Raw genomic sequence first — 22,406 nt, 5'->3', positions numbered from 1 at the left:
ATATTACTAACCATATTTTACTGTACTTTGGATCAAATAAATTCAAGCTTGGTGAGCAGAAGAGACTTCTTTAAAAACAAAAAATCTTACTGTTCAAAAACTTTTGACTGGTTGTGTACATACTGCATAACTAACTATATAAAATAATGCATTGTCAGTGCAAGCAGATGCTCACGAACTGAAAGATTTAAGTAGTATATTGTAAGACCATAAGAATGGCATAAACACTGTACTAAATGTTACTAAATGTTACTTATTAAAGTTACTTTTTTATATATATAAAACGAATAGTTCAGACCCTAAAATCCGAGCAGATGAGCGAGGGGGTCGTGAGGCAATGAATCTGTAATTAATTCAATCGTAAAAATGTAAAATTAAGATAAATTAATCATTTTAAAACAAAACTAAAAAAAATATATATGAAATCGTATTTACCTGCATGTCAATTGCTATTTACCCAGCGACACTGATGCTAAATTATTGTATTGGCTTAAATTCTGTCTGGTTTCTTCATAAATATTCACTAAAAACTAAAGTAAATAGTTTAGGTCAGAAAAGATTCTCAAAAAAAAAAAAAAAAAAAAAAAAAAAAAGAGAAGAATGAAGGGTTAATTTCAACCCGATGACGTCACAATGTATCACATGTTTACGCTAGATCCAGTGTATGTACCAACCCGGTATGGAAAATGGAGACGCGGCTCTAGCACTGCCCAAGCTAAAGATCAATTAATACTCATGTGATTTTTTAGACCAGACAAAACGGTATTAATAGCATCCGGTTTTAAACGCAGACGGACACCGGCCAAAGCAAGCATGGAAATCTTTGGGAATTCAGAGCGCTTTACGGTTTTTCCACCTATGGAACTGGGAAATGACAACACGTCTCCGATACTTTAAATGCAACTTTTACATCTGCTTTAGGAATGCCGGCTTTTAGCGAACATGAATAAATGGACTCGTTGTTTTAGTTCGTGAGGAATTAGGGCAAACTGAAAAAAAAAAACGATTAGTCAGCTAGTTTCGTTGTGTTTTAGTTGTTCTCGATTTGAATCTCAAAATTGTGTTTTAGAAGTCTTAATAAGTATGGGATTTTTTATATGTAATTCATAACGTAGGTGGAATTTTAGTTAAACTTTTATTTTTTACAACGAAACAAACAACGATACCTGTAAAAATGAGATCTCTGGCTCCGGGAATCAAACTCATTACTTCTTTCTCTAGAGACAGCTGGTGAGTAACAGGCCCATGTAAACACAACATACTTCAATACAGATAACATGCTCTGTGATGTTAAATGTATCCCATCATGTGGGATTTTATTGTAACAGACATGTTTATTGATTTTTAAGTTCCTCGTTAATCATCTATAATGTTTTCAGTGTTAAATATATGCTAAAATGATGTATACCACAATTTGTATACCCACACTTCATTTATTTTTGCTTATTAATTTTTATTTTATTTGTATTTAAGCAAAGTGTAATAATGCTTTATGAACATAAACCTACCTCCTGAATGGGAAATCAGCTTTCTAAATGTTAGAGGTTTCTGTTTTGCAGCATGCATAGCTCTCAGAACTGATGTTCACTCTGTTCAGCGGGCTTTCCCCACAGGAAATGTATAAAAAAATTTCATATAGACCATTCAGTGTGTTTCTGTTTGCCTTAGGTGAGGCTGCTTTCCTGTAAGTCATGTAATGCGGTTTCGTTTTGATCACTGGCTGACTGTTTTATTTAATTCTGCAAACACCTCCAGATTTCACCGGTCTTAACTGCTGTTGATGCTGTTCATTTAAAAACTTTTGTATTTTTTTTTTTTTTTGATTAGGTACCGGTTCTTCATCCTCATCCTCACATTTTTCTTCTACACCACTTACCACCTCTCTCGAAAGCCTATCAGCATTGTCAAGGTAATAAAAAGTCAAAGACCTAGCAACTAAACATTAACTAGCTACATAATAGGCCTGACCTGAAAAGAAGACCTGCAACAAACAGGTTTTTGTTATACTGATAAATCCCATGATTGAATTTGCATGTAATAAATTAAGTGAAAAATGTGTTAAATAATACATTTTTATGTTTTTTGTTGTTGTGACAGAGCCAGCTGCACAGAAACTGCTCTAATGTTATTCATCCAGCAGACCTCAATATCACTGACAATGACACCTGGTGTGATTGGGTTCCTTTTGGTGAGTTTGATTCTTTTCTTAAAATATTTTGCTTTCTAGTTTGAGGCATTTATATCTGTCAGAGTACACGCACTTCATCCGTTCATACACTACTGTTGAAAATTACAACAAAAATACAGTAAAAACTGTAATAGGGTGAAGTATTATTACAATTGTAAATATCTTTTATGTATTTCAATTTTTTTTAAAGTGTGATTTATTTCTGTGAAGGCAAAGCTGAATTTTCAGCATCATTACTTGAGTGTCACATGATCCTTCAGACATAATTTTATGCTGATTTGGTGCTCAAGAAACATTTCTTATTATTATCAGTGTTTTAAACACATACATGTTTTTTTTTCTGTTAATGTGTCCTTGGTGAAGAAAAGTATTATAACTTAAGTATATAAGCATTATAAACTTTTACTGACTCAGTTGCTAGTTTATATTAACCCATCAATGTATTTCTTTTTTTAATTCAGACCAAAACAATTACCAGAGCCTGTTTGGAGTGTTGGACAACTGCTTCCTTGTTGCATATGCTATTGGCATGTTCTTTAGGTATGATATTTGATTTTCTTGGTTAGGCTTTCTTGTTAAGTGTTTTGCTTGAGGTTTAACACCTGGTTTTGAAATATTTTTGACAGTGGGATATTTGGAGAGCGCTTGCCCTTGCGTTATTACCTGAGCACCGGGATGATTCTCAGTGGCCTTTTCACTGCTCTGTTTGGCCTGGGCTTTTACTGGCAAATCCACTCTTTGTGGTATTACTGCTTAGTTCAGGTAAGCTAGTTCTCCTTTTTAAATTGAAACCAATGTATCTCACCATCAGACATTCATTTAAAGTACCAGAGAGCGAGTACCAGAATTTCACAATGTGAAACCAAAAAAAAACAGAAGTAATTCTTTTCCAAAGGCACATTTCTTGTCAGGAGCAAGTTTTGAAAGTGAAGTATGTTTAAATAACATCGAATAACAAGCTTATCAGTGTAGTGGTTGGTTAACATTTGTACATCATGTTGAGTAGGCCTGTCACGATTCCTCAAATAAATTCAAGAACTCTATTTTGACCAGCAAAATACCGGAAGTGGCAATTTCAATGGATGAGAATCTACACAAACTGTTATAATTTACATGTGTGGAGTGTCTCAAACTTCATCTCTGCATATTGCTGTGAGTTTGGGTTTATTATAACGTTCATCTAGGAACGTAGTGTGTGCCATTTCATCTGATTTGTAAGGTAAACCATTTATAAACCTACGCAAACACAGGAGAATACATCAGTATGTTGTCTTAAAGACATAGGCAAATATTAAAGATGAAATGGACATTTGGATTAAATGTTTTTTAGTCTGTATTAAACAATGATTAGATTGCGCAATAAAGTGTAAAAACAATTGTCAGGCTGCAGTCATTTGTTATAATGTGTGTGATGTTTTTAATGTTAAAAATAAAGGTGCTTTAAAAGGTTCTTCACAGCGATGCCATAGAAGAACCATTTTTGGTTCCACAAAGAACCATTCAGTGAAAGGTTCTCTAAAGAACTGTCTCTTTCTTACCTTTTTATAATCTGAAGAACCTTCTTTCACCACAAAGAACCTTTTGTGAAACAGAAAGGTTCTTCAGATGTTCAAGGTTCTTTATGGAACCATTTAGACAAAAGGTTCTTCTATAACATTGTGAAGAACCTTTATTTCATATTTATATAAGAGTGTATGATTAATTGCTTTTGATACTCTGAACTAATTATTGTTGCTTCATTGATATATGTATTTTAAGTAATTTTAAAGGCTGTTGTTTGCTTATGTCTATTTTTATTATCTCAAACATTTAATTTACTTCTTACGATTAATTATAATTTTTCGATGACTCGATTAATCCTTAAAATAATCGACGGGTTACTCCAAAAATAACCAAAATAATTATTAGTGACAGCCCTGATGCTTAGCATTTTCTCGTTTCTTAGCCTGTTGTATTTCAGTCTTTCTGGCCCAGAGTTGGTTCATAGTAACTCTTGAGTCATGTTGGTATGAGTCACACGGATAACACATGACCGAATCAGGCGGAATAGTTTGCTTCAACATGTCAAACTCATGTGCTCAACAAGAATGCTGATTACTGATGTTTTGTTTTTGTTTTTTTCTTTTACAGGCCTTAAATGGGCTGGTGCAGACTACAGGCTGGCCGGCAGTGGTATCGTGTGTTGGGAACTGGTTTGGGAAGGGAAAGTAAGTGACTGTTGTGTTATTTGCTGCTTGCTCGGTGTGTAAGCTGTTGACATTGCAGAATTGTATCTGCATTTTCCACAAACACAACTAAATGCAGATCTAAATGATCACACTTGCTGTCACGATCCCACAATCCCTGCTGAAACACGTCTGTCATGAATTGTGATGTAAAGTCAACATGAAACCACAAGTAAAATCCATTTTACTACAGTAATATGACAAATATCAGAGTGAAAAAGGATATTTCAGAAGTAAATGCATGGCAGGTCTTGATTTCATCCATCAGGATTTGAGTAGATGGTGTAAACCGACCGGGTGTTTCATTTTAGAACTAAGCCAGATATGAACTTTAGTTAGCAAAATAATTCCTAAATTGATATTTATAAATTATTTATTAACATTTTTAAATCTGTCTGTGTAGTGTAAGTGATGTTAAACGAAGCCAAAGTCATTTTAATGACAGAGGAAGTTATTAGACCTGATTTTAAACCACTTAATTGAAGTATTAATCTTTAATTGATCAGAAATGACAGTACAGTAATGTATGATCGTTAAAAATGTGGCGATAGCAAAATCTCACAATACAATAATATTACGATGAAGTCCACGATACGTTGTTATTACGATATTTGTAACAGACAAATGAAGACTTGGAAAAAGATGACAATTTTGTACATTTTAAAGTTAAATGATTCTGTCTAATGCACTTTGAGAGTTGAAATTTAAGAGCTTCAACACATGTTCTTAATAAAGAAATCTTAAGTAAAAAAAGGAATCAGTAAATTCAATTGTACCTGAACTTTAAGGGGACTCAACCCTATTTTTGGTATACTGTCTGTCTAAATTACATTCACACTGGGGTTTTGAAAGCCAAACAAATTAATGTATTAATAGGAATAACAACAATTTAATATTATTGCTATTCCCATGACAATTATAGCCATATATTGTAAAACAGCTGCACTGTAAAGTAAATGAAAATTAATATTTCATAGGTTTATTATGTTTGCTTTACACTACAGTAGGGAAATTGCAATACTTCTTTCCTCATACATATATATATATATATATATATATATATATATATATATACACACTTAAAAGAGATTTTTTTTAGTGTGGACTGCAGCAACGGCAGTAGAGCTTTTATTTTGAAGGGAAACTCAGGCTTCAGTGAAAACAGGCTTACAAAAACACATCTCACTACAAATCTAGTGAAATTCTGTAATCATCTGCCACAAAAATTAAGCATAACTGGTGGCCGTTTGCATTCCAAAATATGCTAAACTCACAGCACATGCAATAAACGAGTTCACCGCATTCATTGTGAACAGAGTAGTTCTGAGGCGGAAATTACCAGATCACAAACTGGTCACCTGAACGAAGTGCATGTTTCACTTTGAAATGCGCAGCAAAAACAGACTTGATGAAGAGATTAAGACATTAGCTTTTGGTTTTAGTTTGTTTGACAGATACTGCCTCGAAGCATGATAGCCCAAAACACAAGTTTACAGACCTTTGATGTTAGAATAAAAAATTAAATGTATTTTAGAAACTACACATTTTTTGGTAGACAAATTTAAATTTTATTTGTCACAGTCACAGTCACAAAATACACAGTGAAGTGAAATGCTTATACGACTGCTAATGACCTATCGTTTCATATCGTCATGTGACCACGATAATAGCGAGACAGTTTCGCTATTGCGATACCACAATATTGATCATACTGTTACATCCCTAGTTAAAAATCATATTAAAGTTTCCACGATTACATACAAAAATTTGGCTTCGTCTTCACAGTAATCAATTACACTTCTATTTTAAAATTTATAAATGAAATAAAACTGTTCTTTTTTTTGTATGAATATTTTACAATATTACTGTATTTTTGATTACATGAATGCAACCTTGGTGAGTAAAAAAGACTATCAAAATTCTAAAATTCGAAATGATTCTCTCTTCACTCAGGCGTGGATTCATCATGGGGATCTGGAATTCTCACACCTCGGTGGGAAACATTCTGGGGTCCCTCATTGCTGGGGTCTATGTGTCGTCTGCATGGGGCATGTCGTTCATTGTGCCTGGTATCATCATTGCTGTAGCTGGAGTCATCTGCTTTTTGTTCCTGGTTGAAAGTAAGTGACAAGTATTAGATATGTGTGGGGAATTTGCCTGTTCACACATGCAGGCTGTTAACAAAGACAGGAACAGAAGGGAAACAATAACAAAGATTATGCAACTAAATTACCGTGTTTTATTTTATTTTTTTATTGGAACCACTTCTGATAGTTACCGCTTTGCGGTAGAAACTAAATAAATAAAGACAACACAAACACAATTTCAATTTTATCTCCAGGTATAAAAGGTATTTTCAACAAACTCTAGTTTCATTTTGTAAAAAAATTCTACCTAAATCACAATGTTGTTTATCTTTTACAGAACCTGAAGATGTGAACTGTAGTCCACCACAACACCATGTGAGTTCACTTACAATTTTAAAAATACACAAAATTGTTTGCAGTGTGACTCTGCTACCTGCCTGTTAAAATACCATTATTCACTTAAAACTTGAAGAACCAGCTAAACAGCAGTGCTCCCCTCCCAGCTATTTCATTATGTAAGCAGAGTTTGTATTTTGTGTTTCTGTGATAATTAAAAAGAAAAAAAAAAATCATGAGCTCTGAAGTTGCATTTAAACACACACTGATTCTATTGAAGTTTTTTATTTTGGAATTATTTGCAAATTAATTGTGAAAAGGTAACACTCATTTGACTGTCATTTGGTTACAATTAGGGCTGCACGATAGATCGTTTCAGCATCGTCATCGCGATGTACGCATGCGCGGTAGTCACATCGTGGCAGTCACGATGCAGGGCAAAAAAAAATAATTATGTGTGTCTGATTTAAAAATGTACTTTCTATATTTCTAAACTTTCTATTCACGGATCTATATTTGTCTAAAATAAAGTAATTAACTCATGTATAAGGGTTCTTTAAAAACTGCAATGCACACGTTGCTTCACCTACTTCATGCATGCAGTCTCTGCGTGCGCATGGCGAAATGAGCGCGGGACGGGAGAAAAGGGCCGAAATGAAAGATTTGGTCGCAAAAAGAAACGCAACGTCGGTCGTATGGAAGTATTTTGTATACAAAAAGGATGCTGCTGACCAAAAACAGGTGCTTTGTCGGGAGTGTCTGGCAGTTGTTGCCACAACTCGCGGAAACACTACGAATTTAAGGGACCGTTCACATGTCGCGCCTAAAAACGCGTGGAAAACGCTAGGCGCGCCGCTTTCTCCTTCTTTCCAAAGCGCTCTGTAACTTGAGTGGCAGAGGGGCGTCTGCCGTTGCTAAGCAACCATGACCCGCGCTCTCCTAAAGACGCGGAAGTTTCAGCAAAGAGAAATAAACAAAGATAAATGGATTTCCAAAACTAAAAATTTCTTGCAGTAGCTCTGCTGCTAAAAAATGTTATCCCTGTAACAGCTATGATCAGTTGTTTCTCCATCTTGGCTAAGCTTTTAATGTTTTTCGTGAAAGGAAGAAGCTGATTTCCCTTTCATCAGGGTAAAAGCAACATTCATTATTAATTTCATATTAGAGCCTTGATTTGCCTGAATTGACAGTGAATAAGGTGAGTCAAACTGTTTATGAAACTACCCAAAATAAGCTTTAAAGGATTTTATTTCAGGGTTTTGATTATACTGTACTTTTAAATTTTTTTATTCTTTGAAAATGCTTACAAAATTACCCCAATTATTCTTGAAATATTATTTGATTTTTAAGAAGTTCAAAACAACCTGATGAACATAAATGAATTTGTAAACATCGCAATATATATCGCAAGAAAAAAATAAATCGCAATGTAATTTTTTTCCCAATATCGTGCAGCCCTAGTTACAATCACTAAAATAATTTGCTAAACTGAAAGCTAAATAAAATATTTGCAATATATTTGGCCACTGGAGAACTGAAACAATGAATGCGTTCTGTTTACCTTTAGTACACAACACTGTGGTGAATTTGGTTGAGAAATGAGCTGAGAATTAAAAGCAGAAGTAATTGTGAACAGAGAAATAAAAAGAATCAGATGTAAGAAGATAAAGGTTTCTGTTGAACTGTTTTATATGCTTTGATCACACACTGACAGAGTGTCAAATCATCCGAAGCACAATAAATTCACATTGAAACGCATACTTTATTGATGGGAGACACATGTCAAATAAAAACTTTAAATCAAAATATCAAACATATCCTCTGACTGAATGGAAGCATAGTCTGAAGCTAATAAATTGAGAGCCTGTACTCATCGTACACTCAAATTTCCTGTGAATCTCCAGGCTGTGACTTTCTTCACTAGCTCTGACTCCTCCAGACTGCAAATTGGGTCAAAAATCTCTGAAAAAGTTGTGTAGAGTATTTCCAGCCTAAAGTATGTACTTAAAGTACTGTCACTTACTGCTCTTTCTTTAACAGACACAGTTTTCCCTTCATTGTTATAACACTAACAGGCTGTAATGTGTTTAGGAGAGCATGGAGCAGGAGCCTCTATTGAGGAACTCATCCAGTAATGAGGAGATCTTCAGCACTAACACCTCCACAGCCGTGGAGCCGGTGGAGGATCACACAGAAGCTATCAGCTTCTGCGGCGCGCTCAGGATTCCTGTGAGTGACCTGCTATTCTCACTTTCACACCCACAGCTGTTAGTCTGCGAATATAAGGTGTTATTTTTATGAGATTGAGAGAAAAGCCAATCCTGTGAAGTGTCTGGGGTTCTTGGATCACAAATCATGCTTTTGCTTTCCCACCCAAAATAAATAAATAAATATATATTTTATAAAAGATTCAATCTTAAGGATTACATTTTTAATTAAATCTCTTCTTTAAAGATTAAAGCTTGGGTCAATTTTTAGACAGTTTTTGGATTTACATTTATTTATTTAGCAGTTGCTTCTTTATGCAAATTAACTTACACTACCAGTCAAAAGTATGTGAACAGTAAGATTTCTTTTTTTTTTCTTTTTTTTTTTTTTTCTTTTTAAAGAACTCTCTTCTGCTTATCAAGCCTGAATGAATTTGATTCGAAATACTGCAAAAGCAGTAATATTGTGAAATATTTTTACTATTTAAAGTACCTTCTTTCTATTTGAATATATTTTAAAATGTCTTTATTTCTGTGATTTCAAAGCTGACTTTTAGCACCAGTCACATGATCCTTCAGAAATCAATCTTTTATTTTTTTAGACAGTTTTTGGATTTCCATTTATTTATTGAGTAGTTGCTTCTTTATGCAAATTAACTTACACTACCAGTCAAAAGTATGTGAACGGTAAGATTTTTTTTTAAGCATTCTCTTCTGCTTATCAAGCCTGAATTAATTTGATTCAAAATACTGCAAAAGCACTAATATTGTGAAATATTTTTACTATTTAAAATAACTTCTGTCTATTTGAATATATTTTAAAATGTCATTTATTCCTGTGATTTTTAAAGCTCAATTTTAGCATCAGTCACATGATCCTTCAGAAATCATTCTAATATTATTATTTTTTTTTTTATACCGTTTTTGGATTTACATTTATTTATTTAGCAGTTGCTTCTTTATGCAAATTAACTTACACTACCAATCAAAGGTTTGTGAACAGTAAGACTTTTTTTTTTTAAGAATTCTCTTTTGCTCATCAAGGCTAAATTAATTTGATTCAAAATACTGCGAAAACACTAATATTGTGAAATATTTTTACTATTTAAAACAACAACTTTCTATTTGAATATATTTTAAAATGTCATTTATTCCTGTGATTTCAAAGCTGAATTTTAGCATCAGTCACATGATCCTTCAGAAATCATTCTAATATTCTGATTTGCTGCTCAAAAAACATTTATTATTATGATGTTGAAAACAGCCTTTTTTTCTCAGTTTTTTTTTAATAGAAGTTTCTTAAACAGCAAATTTCTAAAGGATCATGTGACATTAAAGACTGGTGTAATGATGCTGAAAATTTAGCTTTGATCACAGGAATAAATTACATTTTAAAATATATACAAATAGCAGTTATTTAAAATAGCAGAAATATTTCACAATATTACTCCTTTTGCTGTATTTTGAATCAAATAAATGCAGGCTTGGTGAGCAGCAGAGAATCCACATTAAAAATCTTACTGTTCAAAACTGTTCTTTTGACTGGTAGTGTATATGAGTAATGCTACAAATTAAGCAATTCATCCAAATGAATAATGGTAGAAATTAGACAATATGGTGTTGCAAATTTGGCTACAAGTTGGTACAGAACAGAAACGGTTACATTCAGTTGTTGCCTGGACTGAACAAAACATTGTTTAATTGTTGCAAATGATGTTTTCAACTTGCAGGGTGTGGTGGAGTTCTCCTTGTGTTTGCTTTTTGCCAAGCTGGTCAGCTACACCTTCCTCTACTGGCTTCCTTTATACATCGCTAATGTTGGTAAGAATCTCTATTGTTGGTTCAGATTCTCTCAAATTCACTCAGCTCATAGGCACAAACAAATTCCAACAAGTCACTGAATCACCTCTGTTCCTTAGCTCATTTTGATCCTAAAGAAGCTGGGGATCTATCTACGTTGTTCGATGTTGGAGGAATTGTCGGTAAGCATGAGGTGTTTTCGGAAATATTTAAATCGTTTTACCCATAAGAAATCATATCTAAGTGCAATTCTTGAGAATGGTGGTTCTATAAGGTTGTTTTCTTCTGTGTTAGGTGGCATCCTGGCTGGGTTGATATCTGACTACAGTGGAGGCAGAGCCACTACTTGTTGTGCCATGTTGATCATTGCTGCTCCTATGGTGAGTCACAACTTTCTTTTTTGCTTAGACTTTGGGCAAAATGTGCCCCAAATGACCACCAAATGCGAACAGCTGTTTCAACAAGATGTTGCAGATTGATTTAATCTTTTAAAAGCATGTAAGAACTTTATTGAAACAGATGCATTTTTGTTTGCTAGCTTTATGGACCGTAAAATTTACACTTGGGAGTTTATTCCAGTTTTATGTGCAATGAATATGTCCAGTGGCATTGATTCCGTCCGTGAATGTTTGTCGTAACAGATTGTGCTTCTTAGAGTACTATTTGCCTGAGCAAAATAAAGGGTACTTTTGTGCAGCTACAAAATCTAAAGTGCTGTCAGTACATCTTGAAGTTTGCTCAGAGTTTTTACAGACAGCTGTAATCTTGTGCACACAACACCCTCAAGCTCGAGTTTACCTGTGAACCTGTGTAAACGCACTGTTTCTCGGGAACGGATGGTTTATCATTCCTTTGAGATCTGCTGCTTATTCTATGTTTGCTTTTCTTCCTCAAGCTGTTCCTGTACAATAAGGTTGGGCAGAACGGTTTGCCAACCACCATTGGTGAGTTTGGAGTACCTGAGTTTTGTTTCGTATGTTTTTTGTGTTGTTTGGTTTTGACAAATGCATGTTTTTCCAAAATTGGTTTTAAATACTTCTGCATTTATTTGATGCAAAAACATACCATTTTGAAATATTTCTTTTTAAAATGTAATTTATTTTGTCATTTTCATTATTACTCCAGTCACATGATCCTTCAGAAATCATTATAATATTCTGATTTGCTGCTCAAAAATGTTGAAAACAGCTGAGCCAAAAAGTTTTTATTTAGGTTTCTTTGATAAATAGAAAGCATTTGTCTGAAATGGAAATCTTTTGTAACATTATAAATGTCTTTATCATAACCTTTGATCAATTTAAAGCATCCTTGCTAAAGAAAAAGTAGTAATTTCTATTATTTCTTTAAAAAAAATATATACATATACTGACTCTAAGCTTTTGAATGGTAAGGTGTATAATGTTACAAAAGCTTCAGATAAATGCAGATCTTTGGATCTTTCTATTCATCAAAGAATCCTGAAAAAATTTACTTAACTGTTTTAAATATTATTGATGATGATAATAATAATAATAATAAAAAATGCTTCTTGAACAGCAAATTAGTCTATTATTATTTTTGAAGGGTCATGTGACACTGAAGACTGGAGTAATGATGCTGAAAATTTAGCTTTGATCACAGGAATAAATGACATTTTAAAATATATTCAAATAGAAAGCAGTTTTTAAATTTTAAATAGTAAAAATAGTTCACAATATTACTGTTTTTGCTGTATTTTGGATCCAATAAATGCAAAACATTAAACTTTTGACTGGTAGTGTATTAAATGTTAAATCAGTTTTTAATGCATTTCAGCCTGAATGATCAGATCAGTTTTTTAAAATAATTAAAACTAATTAAATAAAACACATTTTTAAATCTTAAGATTGCTTTTGAAACCTTATAGTAGTCTAGCCTGGCCACAACATTACATAAAGTAATATTTGATATTTATACTTATGTTGAGTGTAAGGGGATCAGATGATCTTGTGGCTTATCAAATAAGGTGCCTTATTGACAATATGTGACCCTGGACCACAAAACCAGTCATAAGGTTAAATTTCACAAAGCTGAGATGTAAGCTCAATAAATAAGCTTTCTATTGATGTATGGTTTGTTAGGATAGGACAATATTTGGCTGAGATACAACTGTTTGAAAATCTGGAATCTGGGGGTGCAAAAAAAAAAACAAAATGCTGAGAAAATCACCTTTTAATTTCTTCAAAAACTACAAAAACTTTACTTAATTTCCTAATGATTTTTGGCATAAAAGAAAGCTCAATAATTTTGACCCATACAATATATTTTTGGCTATTGCTACATATATACCCCAGCGACTTAAGACTGGTTTTGTGCTCCAGGGTCACATATATGAACAAAATAAACAGTCTCTTTTATGTCCTTATCTCCTCTGCCCTTTTCTGACCTGCAGGCATGTTGCTGTGGTGTGGTGCTCTCGTGAATGGACCCTACGCTCTCATCACCACTGCTGTATCAGCTGACCTAGTAAGTGCTGGGCACCGTTCCTCCATGTGCTCTTCACATGGACATTTGTAAAGTCTCAAAAAAAGGCTCTAAACAGATACGCCGGCACCAACCAAGTCCTGCTGTCAATAACTGATCAATAAACTATTTTGTAATCCAATGTTGTACATTTCATAATGTTTCTTGATCTTTTAGGGGACCCACGAGTGCCTGAGAGGAAACTCTAGAGCACTGTCCACTGTGACCGCCATTATTGACGGCACTGGATCAATAGGTATGCAGGGAATGTGGCTTTTTTTTCTTGAGCTTGATACTGATTTAATAAAGTCCAATAAAGTTGTCTTTTGGCATTTGCAGATCGAGCAACGTTAGGTTATTGACAGTCAATTTAAATGTAACATTCAGAAACCAGTGTTTGTTTTGAAAACTTCACACTGTCCTAGGAATGTGAAGTGTAATGTGTTTAATGTCCTCTAGGTGCCGCTATTGGGCCTCTGTTGGCTGGTCTGATCTCTCCCACTGGGTGGAACAATGTTTTCTATATGCTCATTGCAGCTGATGTTCTGGCCTGTCTGGTGAGACTTAAGCTAATTTGTATTTTTATCTATATTGAGTCCGTTATTATTTATAATATTATCCAATAAACAATTGCTAATTTTCTGCTATCATGATGAGCATGTATTTCAAGCTGGTGTCTCACTGTCTTGTCTTGCTCTTGTTTGTGTAGCTGTTGTCCAGGCTCGTGTATAAGGAGGTCAGAGGATGGTGTGGACACACTACAAGGCTGAGAGGGTGAACATCCCTAATTCACTCTTGTTCTTTGCATTTATGGTGATATATGTAAGAAGCTCAAGAAAACATTCCTATCAATACACTATACACTATTGGTCAAAAGCTTAGAATAAGTTTTATATAGTCAAAAGTTTTTGATTTGAACAGTAAGATTTTTAATGTTTTTTTAAAGAAGTCTCTTCTGCTCACCAAGCCTGCATTTATTTGATCTAAAGTAGAGCAAAAACGGTTTTCACTATAACTATTTTATATTTGAATATATTTTAAAATTTAAAATGTAAAAATGCTAAACTTTTCAGCAACATTACTTCAGTCTTCAGTGTCACATGATCGATCAGAAATTATTTTAATATGCTAATTTGCTGTTCAAGAAACATTTTTTTTATCATTACTATCGATATTTAAAACAGTTGAGTACATTTTATTCAAGATTCTTTGAATAGACCGATCTAAAGATCAGCAATTATCTAAAATAAAAAGCTTTTGGTTCGAAAAACGCATTATTTTTCACATAATTTGCATTATTACAATAGCTTTCTCCCCAGCCTGGCACAAATGGCTCGATTAGTTCCGGATTTAATGAAGGTCCGCCTCCCGAAAAACGAAATGTGGTGTGATTGGTTAGCAGTCCCACTGCATTGCAATTGGCAAACACCTTAGACGGCGTTTCAGTCCTGCCACGCCCCTTCCCAAAGCAGCAAGTTCCGTGTACAACTGCGCAAGCTAAATTAAAGTGATTCTTACATTTTAAATATGGATTTGTTTTTACAAAAACACATCAAATCGCGAAAGGAGGCTTTTACTGACCCCCTCCGGAGCCATGTGAGGCACTTTTTATTATGCATCGATTTGTTTTGGAATGATAGAGAGAAACACTTGTCTATGCCGTTCTAAAGCTTGGAAGTGCCAGGATTATTTTTAATATAACGATTGCATTGATCTGAAAGAAGGAAGTCATATACACCCAGCATGCATGGAGGGTGAGTAAATAATACGCTACAGTAGTGTTGGTCCTATCGTCAGCCTGGTAGATCGCCAATACATGATATTATCATTATTGTGCTAATTTATTTAACTATTTACATGCCCTGCGGCTCACTGTAGCATCCCAGAAGCGGTTGTTCATGCTACATTACTAAAGTAAGGCAAATTCCCCAACTTGTCGCTCCCCAACCGCCAACGAGGCAGGATTTATTTGAATGATATTTTAATGGACCACGTTGTGACATCACAGCATCCGGAAAACAAACACTGTAGTACAAAGGAGCCGTTCGTGGTAGTTCTTGAACAGAGATTTAAAAAAAAAACTAAATCTCCCTTTGGAGTGGACTTTGAGATTTGTAACTTTGTAGATGTTTTTTTTATGTCCAAACATACACACACACCACACACTGGCTAAAATTCAAAAAGTGAAAAAGCGTAATATGACCCCTTTAAAATCACCATTTTCACTTAAAATGTAATTTATTCCTGTTATCAGAGCTGAATTTTCGGCAGTCTTTAATCACGTCACATGATCCTTTAGAAACTATTCTAATATGCTTAGTTGATGCTCAAGAAACATTTACTACATTTATCACTTTTGATGATTAATATGTTTGTGAAAACCATGTTACACTACCATTCAATAGTTTGGGATAACAAAAAAAGAAAAGTAAACACTAGCACTTTTACTCAGCTAGGATGCAGTAAAATGATTAATTTAAAGGAGTAGTTCACTTTCAGAACAAAAATTTACAGATAATGTACTCACCCCCTTGTCATCCGAGATGTTCATGTCTTTCTTTCTTCAGTCGTAAGGAAATGGTGATTTTTGAGGAAAACATTTCAGGATTTCTGTCCATATAATGGACTTCTATGGTGCCCCCAAGTTTGAACTTTCAAAATGCAGCTTCAAAGAGATCTAAATGATCCCATCCAAGGAAGAAGGGTCTTATCTAGTGAAACGATCGGTTATTTTCTAAAAACATTTACAACTTATATACTTTTTAACCTCAAACACTCGTTTGGCCGAGCTAGACAAGTCGAGCATTTGAGGTTAAAAAGTATATAAATTGAAATTTTATTTAGGAAATAACCGATCGTTTTGCTAGATAAGACCCTTCTTTCCTCGGCTGTGATCGTTTAGAGCCATTTGAAGCTGCATTTTGGAAGTTCAAACTCGGGGGCACCATAGATGTCCATTATATGGAGAGAAATCCTGAAATGTTTTACTCAAAAAACATAATTTCCTTATGACTAAAGAAAGAAAGATCTGAACATCTTGGATGACAAGGGGGTGAGTACATGATCTGTAAATTTTTGTTCTGAAAGTGAACTACTCCTTTAAGTGACAATTAAGACAACTATTAATGAAATAATCCTGGAAAAAAAACTGCATCACAGTTATATCAAAATTATAAAGCAGAAAGCGTAATATTAGCATTGATGAGAATAGTGATAACCATTGCTGAGTATAAATAATAATTGATGATAACTGAGCAGCAAATCAGCATATTTGAATAATTTCCTGAGAATCATGTGAGACTGAAGACTGGAGTAATAATGCTAAAAATTCAGCTATGCCAAAACAGGAATAAATTATATTTTAAATGTATTAAAATGGGTAATTGTAGTAATAACTCAAAAAATTACACTTTGTACTATGAGCAATAAGAGCAATATATAAAAATAAAATTAAGTTATAAACAATTATTCCAAACTTTTGACTAGTACTGTGTGTATTTTTTATTTTTAGGGCGCTAAATCGAACATGCTGTGACGTTATTAGCAGATGACTTAATTAGGGTTTATTTCTGACCTTCTATTTTTAGCTAGTGGCCTTTAAATATGCTGAATGATGCTGTTTGGGCTGATTGCCATCACATGTACTTGATATTAGTGGCAGCCAAAAATGTAGAGCAACATGACTAAAGAGATGCTGTTCTTGAATTAATTGGGCCTTCCTGCCCTTAATATGATTCAGTGGAGGATATTTTTAGTGGTTGCAAGGCAATCACCATTACTCTAAGAGGTTGCGATCCGCCTCGGGATTTGTTAGTTTTCAATGTATTCCCAAATGACTGGCAGAGATCTGTGTGTTGAGGTGGAAAATGATGTATGCACTTAAAGTGCAATGTCATTACGTCTCTAACACCCTTTCTAATTATCAGTCCATTTTTAGCTTGAACAAAATCTGATTATGGATTTTCTATAAAAAAAAAAACTTGGTTTTGTCTGCTTTATTATATTGAAATACATTCATTAAACTAATGGTCTCCTCTATCCGCTTTTGACATTTGTCAAATGAACAGGCGGTAATTATTTGGTGTTTGTATTTTTTTTTTTTTCACACTGAGAGAATCTGATGATGAAAAGAGAAGCGTTTAATTTTGCAGCATGTGTTTGCAGTGGTTTCATCTGCTCTTTTCTTTCAGGTTCAAAGAGATCTGAGCCGCCCGTCGAACAAGAGAATATCACACCTGTGGCGGAAAATTACCTGCAGCATAACGACAAAAAGGGACCACGGACTGATCCAACACACCAAGCCTTTTTATGCCCAAGGGTTATTTTATATGAAAATTGTAACGTGAGACTTTCATCCTTTTATACTGACAATGGAACAAAGCTCAGCTGCTGCAGTGAAGGAGGAGGAGAGTTACACACACCCTCGTCCACACGTGGCCTGAGCGGGACACAAGAGGATCACTAAGCTTCTTCATTTTAATACAGGATGTTTTTAGTGAGTGCTCAATACAAATGTACCTATTTTCAAGCATTAAAATATGCCATCAGTGCTTTGTCCTTTTATCTGCGTGGCTTCTGCGTGATCATTCATACGTTTCCTGTTCAGCTACATTTCCTGTTTGTCAATCTTACCAGTTGTAATGGTTAAACTGACCCTGAATATGTATTTCAGTAGATATTGAGGTCATATTCATGTGCATACACACTTAACCTCAGCTTTATTAAAATACCAGGTTGCTCCAAACATCCCAAGAGAAGCCCGAGGCTTTATTCTCTGAGGCTTTGTTTGTATGGAAGCACGTTGCTGGTAGCTGGTTTTCTAGCTTTAGGCTATAGATCCTATCAGCTTCTGTCAAAACCAGAATGTGTGTGAAAGCCAAGCAATCATATCCGCAGAATAATGCTCTTGTGTTACATCATGCTTAAACACCCTATTAGTTAAAAAGCTGTTATTAGTCATTAAATGATCAGTTATGATTAATTGTTACTTTATTATTACTACATTTATTGGTCATGTAGTATATGGGGCAAGTTGTTATAATACAACATCCAGATGTCAGCACAAAATTCAATGGCAAAACAGATATGAAACACTAAAAAAATAATCATTAAATGTATAGTAAAGTATAACAACATTGTATTGGACAACAGGAATCATAATTAGTTCTTTAATTAATGAATTGTAACTGTATACATTTGTACATTTTCAGTTTGCCCTAACATTACATTTATGAAAATGATCCTTTATGATTAAAATCTGAGCTGCTGAAAATTAGGCTTTTCCACCACAGGAATAACTTAATTTTAAAGTATATTAAAATCTAAATAATTTATTTTAATTTGTAATAATCAGGCATGTGATTGGTTAAGGACAAAAAAGCAGGAAAATATACTAAGACAACCCCCTTCCCTCACCCCCCCCCCCCCCCCCCCCGCCGAGGTCCGGACAATTATATATAAAAAAACTATTTCTGTTTTTTTTTTGTTTTTTTTTTCACGAGACTAGGGTATCTGCTGCATATTTTATCTTAAACTCTACACATTTAAATACTTTTTTAAAGACCTGAACAAAATTTGAACATAAATAAATTATTAAAATGACTGTAAAAAGCATGATTTACAATTGAGATGCAGATTTCACAAAACAAAAAAGATTTCTTAAATTATAAAATTCACATTCCAGCCTTCAAGAGTCAAAAGTATCAATTCTTATATTAATTTAAACAATTATTGTCAATCAAGTATTATATTAATTAACATATATTTTATTGCCTTAATTGTTTAAATTTGTATAACACATTATCTTGTCGATCCATCAGATAACATTTACAACTCTACGTGTTTGGTGCTTAAACCATGGACTGATTTGTTTACATTGGTCTTTTGACAACAGTAGACACGAGCTGTCTTCCAGCAGGAGGCGCTATCAGAATGATACACAAAGCAGCGCCGCAGATGACTTTGAAACGCGCAGCGCTCATATTTATTCAATGGATAACCTTATAAAGTTCCATCGCAATTCTTGCCTTTCAGTTTAAGACCACCTGAAATAATTAAGTCTTTCTTAACCCCTAATAACACTACAGTCATCAATAAAAATGAAGAGCTTTATTTCAAGAACCGACTTTCAAAAACCCTTAGCCTACACAAAATACGTTTCTTTTTATTTTGCAGAAGAGAAATATTAGGGAAGTAAATTAATATCAGCATATGAAGTATATTCGTCTATCATTGTCTCTTAGAGAATGTGCACATTAGATGCTGAAAGCGCTGTTTTTACTTTCACTTTAACATATGCAGTTTTCACGTTGCTTGTGTGATATCCATTGGCTCACCGTCGTGGTTTAAAATATAAATATGTATGAAAATACAGTATAAAAAGATATATTTACAATATTTTGCGACGTAACCCCAAAATAATGCATTTTCCATCAACGTTTTTCATTCACTGAAAGCTACATCTGTCTGCCGATCTCCTCACTGCACGGAAGATTGCACCCAAACGCTGACCCTAGTGTGCTTGATATAAATGTATTTATTAGAGATAGCGTTTGGCAATTTTTTTATTATTATTATTATGACAAAAGCTTTCACGGACCGCATGGACGCATCTTGCGGTCCGGAATACTTCGCCATCCGCCATTTGCGAACGGTCGCAAATACGTGACATAGGTCACATTTTCAGGTCGAAAAATCCGGAATTCAGGTGTTATGCCAAATTCTGACCCCCGCCAGATTACTACCCCCCTAGTATTGGTAGGTTTAGGGTTATGTGTGGGGGAGGGGTTAGGATTAGGGGTGGGGTTAGGATTAGGCAATCAGGTAGCGATTTCAACGAGAGGGGGTAATAATTTGGCAGGGGTCGAAAATGGGCACAACACCGGATTAATCCGGAAAAATCACATCCCTGAATAATATTTCACAAAATTTCAGTTTTTACTGTATTTTATAAATAATTTTAGGCTTGATCAAAAAAAGAGACTCGTTTCTAAAACATCACACCAAAAATCTTGAATGAAGTGTACTCTTATTATTATTTAAAGGTGCCATAGAATGCATTTATACAATATTTTTAAATTGTTCTCTGATGTCTACATAGAAGGTATATGGCATAGGAAAGGGCAAAAAATCTCCAGAAATGGTTTTACAGGTCCATTTACAACCCTAGGATTTGCCCTTAGAATGAAATGCTCTGTTATTTGGAAGCTTCATGAATATTAATGAGCTCTGCTCTGATTGGCTGTTTCACAGAGCTCAATAGCTCGCACATGGATACAAATATATATTTAATTAGGAGCTCTAGCCGCTTTAATATGCGGTTTGTTGAATCTGCCGTTTTGAATCGCGGATATATTAGTCTGATTACTGTGATGCATGTGCTCTGTGTAAAGTTACATTGCAGAGACACAAGTACTTACCAATAAAGTTGAGCTGCCTGTCAGTGATTCTCCAGATCTGTAAATCATTCACCATCATCAGGCAGTTATTTCTCCATCATTCACCATCATCAGCGCACTCATCTCTCTGTTTATGTGGTAAGTGAAATCCTACAGTATGTATTGCAATGTAACAGGCTAGCGCTAGCATGAAGCTAACCGTGTCCCTTGAGGGACTCCCTTGTGCTGAAGTTAGTGATGATTGGGCGATGCAAATGTTGGAGGCGTAACTATTAACGATCCCGGGGAAATTGCATAACAGACCTGTTATGTTGGAATTGACCTATTTTTCGGTGGTCTTTTGCAAATACTAGATTTACATAAAAAGGAGGAAACGATGGTGTTTGAGACTCATGGTATGTCATGTCCATGTACTGAACTGTTATTATTTAACTATGCCAAGGTAAATTCAGTTTTCCATTCTATGGCACCTTTAACTCAAAGGCAAAATTTATAAAAATAATTTTATTATACAGTTGTAACTTAAGATTTTGAAGTGGGTGAAGCAGAATTTGATACAAAAACGCTACTAGAGCACAACTTTTAATTAGATCCAGCCCTTGTGACAACTAGCCCCGGTTTTACCTTTTTTAATTTCTTATTAGGGCTGTCACTAATGGTTATTTTAGTAATCGAATAATCTGTTGAAGATAATTTTTGGAGATAATGAAAATAGACTTAAGCATACCCTGCTGAAAAAAACAGCTAAAACCAACCTAGGCTGTTTGGCTGGTCTTAACTTGTTTAAACTGGTCTCCCAGCCGGGCCAGGCTGGTTTTAGCTGGTGGTCTCCCAGCCTGACCACCCTGGCCAGGCTGGAAAAGTGGCGAAACTCCCTATAAAACCAGCCTGTTGACCAGCAATGACCAGCTAAAAACAGCCAACCAGCCTAGGCTGGTTTTAGCTGGGTTTTTTCAGCAGGCTAGGCTGAGTGTGTGTGAGGCTGTGGGACCATGGGGCAAAAAATGCAGCTAAATTGGACAAAAATGCCCCTGCACAAACCGATGAAATCTATTACGTCTGTTGCTAATAAAGTGAAAATGAAAAACGTGTCAAACTCAACATTAAATTAAGCTCTACTCATGTTGCACCGTATTTCTTTTGAGGCGTTTTTACAATGTTGTGCATTATAACCAATCACACACGATTCTGTTGAGCTTAGGAATGCAATAGCCAATCAGAGGCATTCAGATGAGTCATCGCTGAAACTAATCTGTTTTGTTAAATGCATGCAAATCTCTTGAATTCTCATAAACATCATCACAACAAAGCGCAGTTGTTCGTACAGTGTAAATCAGAGATTCATTTCACTTGTAGACAGCTTCAGGGATTATAACGATACATCTGTTTTTTTTTTTAAAGTAAAACTCGTGGTAGACTGATATTGTCCCTTTTTCTATATAATTTATTCACAGTTTGAATAACTGTGAACATGAAACGTTATAATTTCTAATGTTTGTATTCAACTGTAATCACATTAAGTACAATCCCATTCAAATATTTAATTAGCCTACATGACACCCATGTCTGGTTCTTTCCTTAAAAAGACGAGTTTATGATGTTTGTAGTTAATAGATTTGGCTGCTTGTAGCCTTACCCTGAGTTGGTTCACCCTTTGCCCCATGGACTTAAGCTAATATTAGCCT

General features: G+C 34.6%; 1 protein-coding gene across 2 annotated transcripts; it reads left to right on the top strand.

Annotated features, from left to right (window-relative positions):
- Window positions 1-673: 673 nt before the first annotated feature.
- Window positions 674-17,887, top strand: slc37a2 (solute carrier family 37 member 2). Of its 2 annotated transcripts, none has more exons than XM_073839990.1 (18): window positions 674-1,230; window positions 1,828-1,909; window positions 2,098-2,188; window positions 2,650-2,728; window positions 2,815-2,950; window positions 4,319-4,395; window positions 6,367-6,533; window positions 6,838-6,875; window positions 8,928-9,065; window positions 10,774-10,864; window positions 10,963-11,025; window positions 11,138-11,223; window positions 11,739-11,787; window positions 13,254-13,327; window positions 13,502-13,580; window positions 13,784-13,881; window positions 14,034-14,098; window positions 17,515-17,887. In XM_073839990.1, exons 1-18 carry the CDS (start codon window positions 1,175-1,177, stop codon window positions 17,528-17,530), a joined length of 1,485 nt encoding a protein of 494 aa, XP_073696091.1. In that variant the 5' UTR covers window positions 674-1,174; the 3' UTR covers window positions 17,531-17,887. The 2 variants fall into 2 exon arrangements, with proteins under 2 accessions (XP_073696091.1, XP_073696092.1); XM_073839991.1 differs by having other exon boundaries at window positions 14,034-14,146.
- The last annotated feature ends 4,519 nt before the right edge of the window (window positions 17,888-22,406 follow it).

The sequence above is a fragment of the Garra rufa genome, chromosome 5 (genome assembly GCF_049309525.1).
Source record: "Garra rufa chromosome 5, GarRuf1.0, whole genome shotgun sequence".
Taxonomy (NCBI): Eukaryota; Metazoa; Chordata; class Actinopteri; order Cypriniformes; family Cyprinidae; genus Garra; species Garra rufa.
The sequence above is the reverse complement of the archived record's forward strand: the minus strand, read 5'-3'. Positions and strand labels throughout refer to the sequence as shown.